The sequence below is a fragment of the Mixophyes fleayi genome, chromosome 2 (genome assembly GCF_038048845.1).
Source record: "Mixophyes fleayi isolate aMixFle1 chromosome 2, aMixFle1.hap1, whole genome shotgun sequence".
NCBI lineage: Eukaryota > Metazoa > Chordata > Amphibia > Anura > Limnodynastidae > Mixophyes > Mixophyes fleayi.
Window position 1 is genome coordinate 23,758,570 of NC_134403.1, and position 10,231 is coordinate 23,768,800.

General features: G+C 47.2%; 1 protein-coding gene across 13 annotated transcripts in view; it reads right to left on the reverse strand.

Moving 5' to 3' along the window:
* The window catches only part of PICALM (phosphatidylinositol binding clathrin assembly protein), a 55,973-nt gene extending 46,148 nt beyond the window's left edge, over positions 1 to 9,825 (reverse strand). For 6 of the 13 annotated variants that reach the window (XM_075198686.1, XM_075198676.1, XM_075198679.1 and 3 more), the window contains exon 1: positions 9,418 to 9,825. In XM_075198686.1, coding sequence (XP_075054787.1) covers positions 9,418 to 9,547 — 130 coding nt within the window. In that variant the 5' untranslated portion in view covers positions 9,548 to 9,825. The remainder of the gene's footprint in view (positions 1 to 9,417) is intronic. The other 7 variants (XM_075198675.1, XM_075198678.1, XM_075198684.1 and 4 more) reach the window with 4 other exon arrangements.
* Positions 9,826 to 10,231: the final 406 nt, after the last annotated feature.

Below are 10,231 nucleotides of genomic sequence, written 5' to 3' on the forward strand. Positions count from 1 at the left end.
GAAGGTGCTATTCACACTTGGTGTGGAACAGTTGCATACAACCTTAGACTTAAACAATTGCTTATTGATAACTGGCAAGGCATGAGTGTATTCCCATCTGTCTCCCAGGGCTCAATGTAAAGGTGTGCAGAATGAGTTCCTTTCATTCACCAAAAACGTGTACTTGCTAAATAAAGATCCCCATGACAGAGCACATCAGAATAGAGACAAGATCCTTTATACCCAAAATACCTCAATACAAAAGCTTCAGTTACCCAAATTAAGGATTTCATTTCCAAAATCCCACAGCATTCCAAAAGGAGGAGACTTAAAAAGTCTGCGTCTTATAAAGGGTCACAGAGCAAGAGGAGTCCAAAAGTACCATAGGGGGGAGAAAGGGCATGTACAACACACATTTAACATTACAGTGCCAATGGCATCTGGGATGCCCAGTTCTCACTGCTGGGGCTTGTAGTTTCACAACACCTGGAGTGTCACAGGTTAGCCATCACTGTTGTAGATGGTTCCCATGACCGTATTGCTGCACAGCTGTATGTCGTACTTTTATATTCATTCAACTGCAGGTCTAATTATAAAAAGCCGTTTTACCTGTGTAGGTATGGTGAAGAGAGTCACCTCGCTCATCTTCTGGATAACTTCAGATATTGGACACTTTCGTCGGAAACATACGTCGAAATGTGATATCAACATGAAGATATCAAAATTAATTCCAGTCATCCATTATGTCCCCCTTCTCCTCTTTAATCATATTTAGTAAACATAAGTAATATTTGCTAAAGCTCAGCACAAACCTCCTTCTCGGAAGAGTCAGCTGCCAACATTCCAACATTAGCTGGATAAAACCATCTGCTTAGACAGAAATGTAAGTACACATGTAAGCGCCTAATGAAAGTTTTATGGGCTATAAAATTTGGAAACGGACGATGGCTGAAATACACAGGAACGAGCAATAAATCCAAGCAGAGAGAAACTATGGTAAAGCGTACAAGCTATCTGCAACTGTGCCTCAATTCCAAAACTTAGAGCAGTGGTGGCTAACCTGTGACAATCCAGGTGTTGTGAAACTACAAGTCCCAGCATGCTCTGCCAGCTATCAGCTAGTTATCTACTGGCAAAGCATGCTGGGGATTGTAGTTTCACAACACCTGGGGCTAGATTTACTTAGCTGCGGGTTTGAAAAAGTGGGGATGTTGCCTATAGCAACCAATCAGATTCTAGCTGTCATTTTGTAGAAGGTACTAAATAAATGAAAGCTAGAATCTGATTGGTTGCTATAGGCAACATCCCCACTTTTTCAAACCTGCAGCTTAGTAAATCTAGCCCCTGGAGTGTCACAGGTTAGCCATCACTGACCTAGTGGGACCGATTATTAGGACGGCAAAATAAAACTGCTCAAACTTCTGTCTGTACTCCAATACAATAAACTATCACTAACAAATCTCTGGACCAAGGATCACTGAAACGAACAGATCATCAACACGTAGAATATGGGCTACAGAAATTAAAGTGGATGAAATCTAAATACAGACACTGAAAATTATAATGTCTGGATTGCTTTACAGAGCCAATAAACCTTCTGGTTTGCCGTTTCCAAAGCCAGACCCGTCACAGCAACTTTGAAAGGAAATAAGATTCTATTCTTTGCATTGTAACTTTAGCCCTATATCACAAACCATACGCCCACTGCCCAAGGTCTCAGGATGGCATCCGTTTGTGCCATGAAGGAGGAAATCCACAATAAACTGAAGGGAACAATCAGATGAGGACAAAACAGGGCACTAATGCTTCATATCTGAACTGTGGGCAATGAGATCAGCCTGGTGGAGATAGATCCCTAACGGTCCAAAGGTATCAGAAGACAAACAAGCATTACCTCACCAGTAATCTCATGAGAAAAAATAATAGGTAAAGAAATAAAGATACCCTGAGTTTAAGAGCAAATAATAAAGGTCACCCGGGCAATGTACAGATAACAAACGCTGACACTAGGAAGGTGCAGGTGAAATTAAATCTACCAAGCAAATACACTGACTGCATTGTTGTTACTTATGTAAAAGTCACACTACAAACACATGCATCCCTCCCTGGGTATTATAGTAGCAGAGAAGCAGAAGTGATGGGACCTGAGAACATAATCCGCTCACTTATCTCTGCACTGTGATCTGACAATGATTCACCCGAGACCTCCGCCCATAGGAAATCACCTGCAGACCAGGAGATAAGACAATGTACAGGAACATACAGCCCACAGTAACCACAATTCCTATACTTATTAACATGAGTCGAAGCTGCCATGTTAATGTAACATTAAAGATTATCCATAAATGCCAATAGATCAGCGCCCTGCGTCACATAATGGGCATTAAAGAAGGCCATGTGTCTAGGAGCTACAGGGCATCTTTAAAAACAAACACCATAAGTAGAACTTCCAATTTCAGCTGTTGACACCTCAGTGCCGATCTGAAAGACTCCGATTGGATGATTGCAGTGCTCTTGGCCCAGAATTGACCACAGGCAGGTAGAGGAGTGTTAATCCCTACTCTTACTGGAGGATGGAGCTCTATTTTAATTACTGGGATTAAAAATATTTAGCAAACTTTATCTTGGATCATAACCAATGACAGTTTGCCGAGGTGGCTTCTGTGCTTTAAACAATTTAGCCAGCCTTTAAAATACCTATCTTCTACTTCAAAGGCTCTGACACAATCAGTAGAGACACGATGTTACCTTACGTTCTAACTCCCTGCGTGTTTCTGAATAGTACAGTGTCTTTAAACTAAATTTTTACAAGTTTTTTTTTTTTTTGGCTGAGCAGATTATCTCAACTTGGTAAAACAAAAACATCTACTTGAGACTACACATTAAATGTTAGTGATAGAACGTCCCAAACATTCTGGGAGGAGGGGAGCAACAGGTAGTCTAGCCCTTAAGGAGGAGAGAGGCGTTATAAGAAGAGGAGAGTAAATTGACTTGACTCTTTAGATCAGAGGTGTCCAAGTTCGGTCCTCCAGGGCTACAAACAGTTCATGTTTTCAGGATTTCTGTCGGTAGAAACAGCTGGGATAATTACTGATCCAGCCAAATAGATTAACTCGCATGTGTATGATTAAAGAAATCCTAAAAACATGAACTGTTGGTAGCCCTTGAGTACCGAACTTGGACACCTCTGTCCTAGATAAACGTTTCACAATATCTTTAGAAAATTGAGGCCAAAATTAATTTCCCATCTAGAACAGTAACAATGCTTCTATATTAAAGTGGCTAAATCAGGGAAATTCTGTTACACAGGTGAAGAGAAAACCGTATTTTCAAAATCAGTCAATTGAGGGGAGAACCGAGCGTCTACATACGATTGATCTCAGCAGCCCGTTTATGTAGCTCAAATATCTCCAGTAATAGAGCCTATGTGCTGAGCTGATCTCTATCTAAATGATCTTTCAGAATCAGAATACCTCTGGTAGAACAAGATCTAGCTATAGCTATTCATGCTTAACCACAACAAGCGGCTGAATGCTTAAAGAAACTCATATGCTACAAAGACATGGCGCGCAGACATCCTATGTTAAGATCGGGTCGGACAAACCCCGGAAGACTGGTCAAATCATTGTCTGTAGCTTTAGTGACTTCAGTGTTGTGTAGACATCCTCATCGCAGCCAGATTGTGAAAACGGCGTCAGAGCTGAGCAAAGTTAAGCTGGGTACACACTACACGGTTTTCGTCCAATAATCGGCTAAATCAGCCGACATACGACCGCTCATTCAAAAGTCGGGTCAGTGTGTGCAGTGACACGATGGTCGAAAGTCTGCCCAAATGGACGATTGTCGCCTCATTTGGTTGGTCGTACCGTTTAATATTTTCGTTCCAATCTCGTTTCCGCTGTGTAGTGTGCATAAGTTTCCGACCGATCCACAACAGCGAGTACGAAATTACAGTCATTACTCACGACAACATGGCTGTAAATAGTCGCTAAAGGGACGTCCGCTCTTCCCTTTATCTTCCTAAACAAGGCTAGTGTGTATGCAGTCCATGGACCGAGTGATCGGAACATCGATCAGCGTAAAAAGTTGGTGGAAAATTCTGTAGTGTGTACCCAGCTTTACTGCTGGTATCCAACTGTTTGACGTCCTTTGTAGTTAACCCAGTGAACTCTCCGTTTTCCTGGCTCCATATTGTCAAACTCTCTCTGATCTTTGTGTTAAGTCAGAAACCTGGAACAATGATGCCACAAAGTAGTGTTATGGAGGTCCTGGGTCCCGTATGTGATGTATCGTTTTTCCACTTAAAAAGACATTACAGTACCCTCTCTGCAGACCACCAGTTCTGCTCTCCTTATAAAACAATAGAACATATAATACTATAGTACTTATTGTCCCTTGTGCTGTGATAAGTGATGTTACTAGAAGCAGCTGATATTTATGGCTTCCTTTCAGGTGTACACACATTTCTGAAACAGGAAGTAATTGTGTTGTACATGAAACTCCATTGTCGTATAGTAATTCCAGATAATCAGCAATCATTGTTTCTTATCTTCCATCTTTTAACTTTCAAATTCATTTGTATACATTATTACTAATCAGATGAATAGTGTCTCTGTACTTTCAGTGTTGAACTAATGAATAAGAGATCACATAATATATGGGAGAGCCTGCAGTGCGCAGCCACCGATGAACACACCAAATATTCCCCAGATTACTCTCAACTCAGTATTTCATCTGGATTAATTTTTCAATACAAATATGCATAAATAGAGGATTCACACAGATGCAGCTAAGGTTTGCATTGCAGAGCCAGCAATGTCTATTAAGCTACATATTCAACAAATGTGAATGTAAGTGAAGAAAAGATAGATATAGATAGAGATATATATATATATATATATATATATATATATATAAACACACACACACACACACTTGTGGGGGGAAAAAAAAATCACTTTAAGCCACCAACCCAAATACGTTTTTGCATTTTTGATACGAATTCTAAAAAAAAATTCACAACATGCTCCTCAAAAATGCAACGCAAACAACACAAGAAAAGACACCAATGGGTATGACAACAACTGGAAACAAGGATATAAATGCGGTAAAACACATTTTCAGAAAAGACAAGTGGGTACGAGCCCATAGCCAGGTATATGAATGAGCTCTATAGCAACTGCAACAGGGAATCAGATACTGGAGACATTAATTTGCAAAGATGAATACAGATGGAAACAAACTGGTTTACTCTGATATTTTTTATATTTACAAATCTCACGATTGTCTCTAGCACTGCTAATGAGACTGATAATAACACCAACATACAAACACTTCCAATGATGTTAGCGTCCCCTAAACTTAATCTACAATGTTGCTTTAACAGCGTAAATGGCCCAAAACTAGAACACGTTCAGTGAGTTTGTTCAGCTTCGTTACGTTCACAGAATTTAGAAGCTACTTGTCATAGTTGGAGACTGTTTTACAAGTAGCTCCAAAGTCTAGGGAGGAGCACGTCCAACACTGCAAAAATTCAGGCCAATCACATTGCGATTCTGTCATGTATCCACATATTAGTTACACAAAAGCAACGGGAAATACAGCACTGACGCACAATCATTTAATCAATGAAAATTGAACTGTACGGGGGTGGGGGGATGTTTAGCCACAAAGTTAAAGCAAAACATCTAAGAATCCCAAGAGAACTATTTCAAAAAGTTATATGATCTGTTGTGGCTGCATTATACAGAAAAGTAGTATACTCCTATGGGAGAACTTGTTCCTTCATCTAAGTGGCGACTTTTGGTTTTTGTTGCGTACAACATCCTGAATCCGACAACTACAGTTCATAATTCAAACCACAATCTTAGGGACCTCCAACCAACCAGCCCACAGTTAGCACAAGTACATCCACACAATTCTGTCCAATTTAAACAATCTAGTCATGTCTCTTCAATAAAAGTGGACACTCAAAACAAAACATAAGCTTAGCAGTCAGGCTTCCATTAAAATAAATACATTAAAAAAATAAAAAAGGTAGGATCTTGCTGTGTCTAGTTAATAAGGATGGTAGAAAGGGCCTCACATCCAAGGGCTGAGAAGACACTGCTTGGGGGGTATTCAAGCTGCCAATGGCATGACAAGTAATTCCTGGGAACTATAACTAGATATAGGTAGAGCAAGGTGCCAACCTGCTAGTACTGTCACCAGCCATGCTGCAGGAGGGTAACCAGACAATGGTATGGCCAGCTACCTACCACCAAGGCAGGGCTAGTTATGTCAATACAGAAATAATATTTCAGTTCTAACACTCCTAAGTCACCACACAGGAGATCACCTGAATACAGAAGGCTCTTCATGCACCACACAGCAGAGACCCACAAAACGCTGTCATCCTGGGCCTCACACAGAAGGGTCCCACAATACATTTGTACCCTCCAGACACCACACACACTGGCACCCAGTGAGCACCACACAGGAGGGACCCTCAAAATAAAATGGCACCACGCACGTACGCACACTGGCAGCCACCATGCACACTCGCGCACACACACACACACACACAGGCAAGCACCACGCACACAAACACACACACTGGCAGACACCACACACACAAACACACACACTGGCAGACAACACAGGCACACACACACTGGCAGACACCACACACACAGGCACACACACACACTGGCAGACACCACACACACAGGCACACACACACACTGGCAGACACCACACACACAGGCAGACACCACACACACAGGCACACACACACACTGGCAGACACCACACACACAGGCACACACACACACTGGCAGACACCACACACACACTGGCAGACACCACACACACACACACACACACACACTGGCAGACACCACGCAGGTACACACACACTGGCAGGAACCGCGCGCACACACACATACTGGCAGACACCACGCAGGCACACACATACTGGCAGGAACCGCGCACGCACACACACACACACACTGGCAGACACCACGCAGGCACACACACACTGGCAGGTAGCGCGCGCGCACGCGCGCGCACACACGCACACACACACACACACACACTGGCAGGAACCGCGCGCACACACATACTGGCAGACACCACGCAGGCACACACTGGCAGGAACCGCGCGCGCAGCGCGCGCACACACACACACAGATTGTAAGCTTGCGAGCAGGGCCTTCTCACCTCTTTGTCTGTTTTACCCAGTTTGTTTATTACGTTTGTCCCCAATTGTAAAGCGCTACGAATATGTTGGCGCTATATAAATAAATGAGGATGATGATATATATATATATATATATATATATATATATATATTTATATATATACTGGCAGACACCACGCAGGCGCACACACACATACTGGCAGACACCACGCAGGCACGCACACACACACACACACACTGGCAGGAACCGCGCTCGCGCACACACACACATAATGGCAGGCGCACAAACACACACTGGCAGACACCACGCAGGTGCGCACACACACACACCCAGTAGCCACCACACACACTGGCATCCAGCATGTACCACATACACATTGGCACCCAGCAGGCACCACACACACACACACACAGGCACCACACACACACACAGGCACCACACACACACACTGGCACCCAGCAGGCACCACACACACACTGGCACCCAGCAGGCACCACACACACACTGGCACCCAGCAGGCACCACACACACACTGGCACCCAGCAGGCACCACACACACACTGGCACCCAGCAGGCACCACACACACACTGGCACCCAGCAGGTACCACACACACACACACACACACACACTGGCACCCAGCAGGTACCACACACACACACTGGCACCCAGCAGGTACCACACACACACACTGGCACTCAGCAGGTACCACACACACACACTGGCACCCAGCAGGTACCACACACACACACACACTGGCACCCAGCAGGCACCACATACACCCTGGCACCCAGCAGGCACCACATACACCCTGGCACCCAGCAGGCACCACATACACCCTGGCACCCAGCAGGCACCACATACACCCTGGCACCCAGCAGGCACCACATACACACTGGCACCCAGCAGGCACCACATACACACTGGCACCCAGCAGGCACCACATACACACTGGCACCCAGCAGGCACCACATACACCCTGGCACCCAGCAGGCACCACATACACACTGGCACCCAGCAGGCACCACATGCACCCTGGCACCCAGCAGGCACCCTGGCACCCAGCAGGCACCACATGCACCCTGGCACCCAGCAGGCACCACATGCACCCTGGCACCCAGCAGGCACCACATGCACCCTGGCACCCAGCAGGCACCACATGCACCCTGGCACCCAGCAGGCACCACATGCACACTGGCATCCAGCAGGCACCACATGCACACTGGCACCCAGCAGGCACCACATACACACTGGCACCCAGCAGGCACCACATACACACTGGCACCCAGCAGGCACCACATACACACTGGCACCCAGCAGGCACCACATACACACTGGCACCACATACACACTGGCACCACATACACACTGGCACCACATACACACTGGCACCACATACACACTGGCACCACATACACACTGGCACCCAGCAGGCACCACATACACACTGGCACCCAGCAGGCACCACACACACACTGGCACCCAGCAGGCACCACACACACACTGGCACCCAGTAGGCACCACATACACACTGGCACCCAGTAGGCACCACATACACACTGGCACCCAGTAGGCACCACATACACACTGGCACCCAGCAGGCACCACATACACACTGGCACCCAGCAGGCACCACATACACACTGGCACCCAGCAGGCACCACATACACACTGGCACCCAGCAGGCACCACATACACACTGGCACCACATACACACTGGCACCACATACACACCGGCACCACATACACACCGGCACCACATACACACCGGCACCACATACACACCGGCACCACATACACACCGGCACCACATACACACCGGCACCACATACACACTGGCACCCAGCAGGCACCACATACACACTGGCACCACATACACACTGGCACCACATACACACCGGCACCACATACACACCGGCACCACATACACACTGGCACCACATACACACTGGCACCCAGCAGGCACCACACACACACTGGCACCCAGCAGGCACCACATACACACTGGCACCCAGTAGGCACCACATACACACTGGCACCCAGCAGGCACCACATACACACTGGCACCCAGTAGGCACCACATACACACTGGCACCCAGCAGGCACCACATACACACTGGCACCCAGTAGGCACCACATACACACTGGCACCCAGTAGGCACCACATACACACTGGCACCCATAAGCACAGAGAACGGGCCGTCCAGGCAGCCCAGCCACACACCACACGATGTGGCCCCCAGGGACCCGCTACTCACAGTCCAGGTGCTTCTTCTTTGGGCCCATGATCTCGTGGGTGGTGGCCTTACAGACGATCTTGGAGACGGCGGAGCCGGTGACACTGTGCTGCGCCGCCGTGATACGGTCCGTGATGCTCTGACCGGACATGGCGACTCCGGGCTGGGGTCTGGCACAGAGGAGATCAGGCCGGGGAGGAGGACGGGGGATCCGGTGTCACCAAACCGGCCGCACAGCTGGTCATGGAGGAAAGGCCGCACACTGCCAGGGAGTCACACCGTCAGACAGTCCCCGTGCTGCCCGCCGTACGGCGCAGGGTGTCAGAGAACGGGAACTGGGGGAAAATGGCGGCTCAGCTCCACCTCGGATCCGTGAGAGAGCGGCGTCACGTGACCGGGAGGCGGACATTGCACAGGGCTCGGCCTGTGGGCGGGGCCTTCCAGGGCCGCCTCCCGTGTGGGCGGGGCTGTAGAAGGGAATCTAGCTGCGTGGGCGGGACTGTACATGGGAATTCTGCTGGTTGGGCGGGACACGTACCGGGACACGCCCAGTTATAACAGTAAGTCATATGTAATATCCTTATACCCCCAGTACAGCCCATACATCCAGTCATATGTCATATCCTTATACCTCCAGTACAGCCCATACATCCAGTCATATGTCATATCCTTATACCTCCAGTACAGCCCATACATCCAGTCATATGTCATATCCTTATACCTCCAGTACAGCCCATACATCCAGTCATATGTAATATCCTTATACCCCCAGTACAGCCCATACATCCAGTCATATGTAATATCCTTATACCTCCAGTACAGCCCATACATCCAG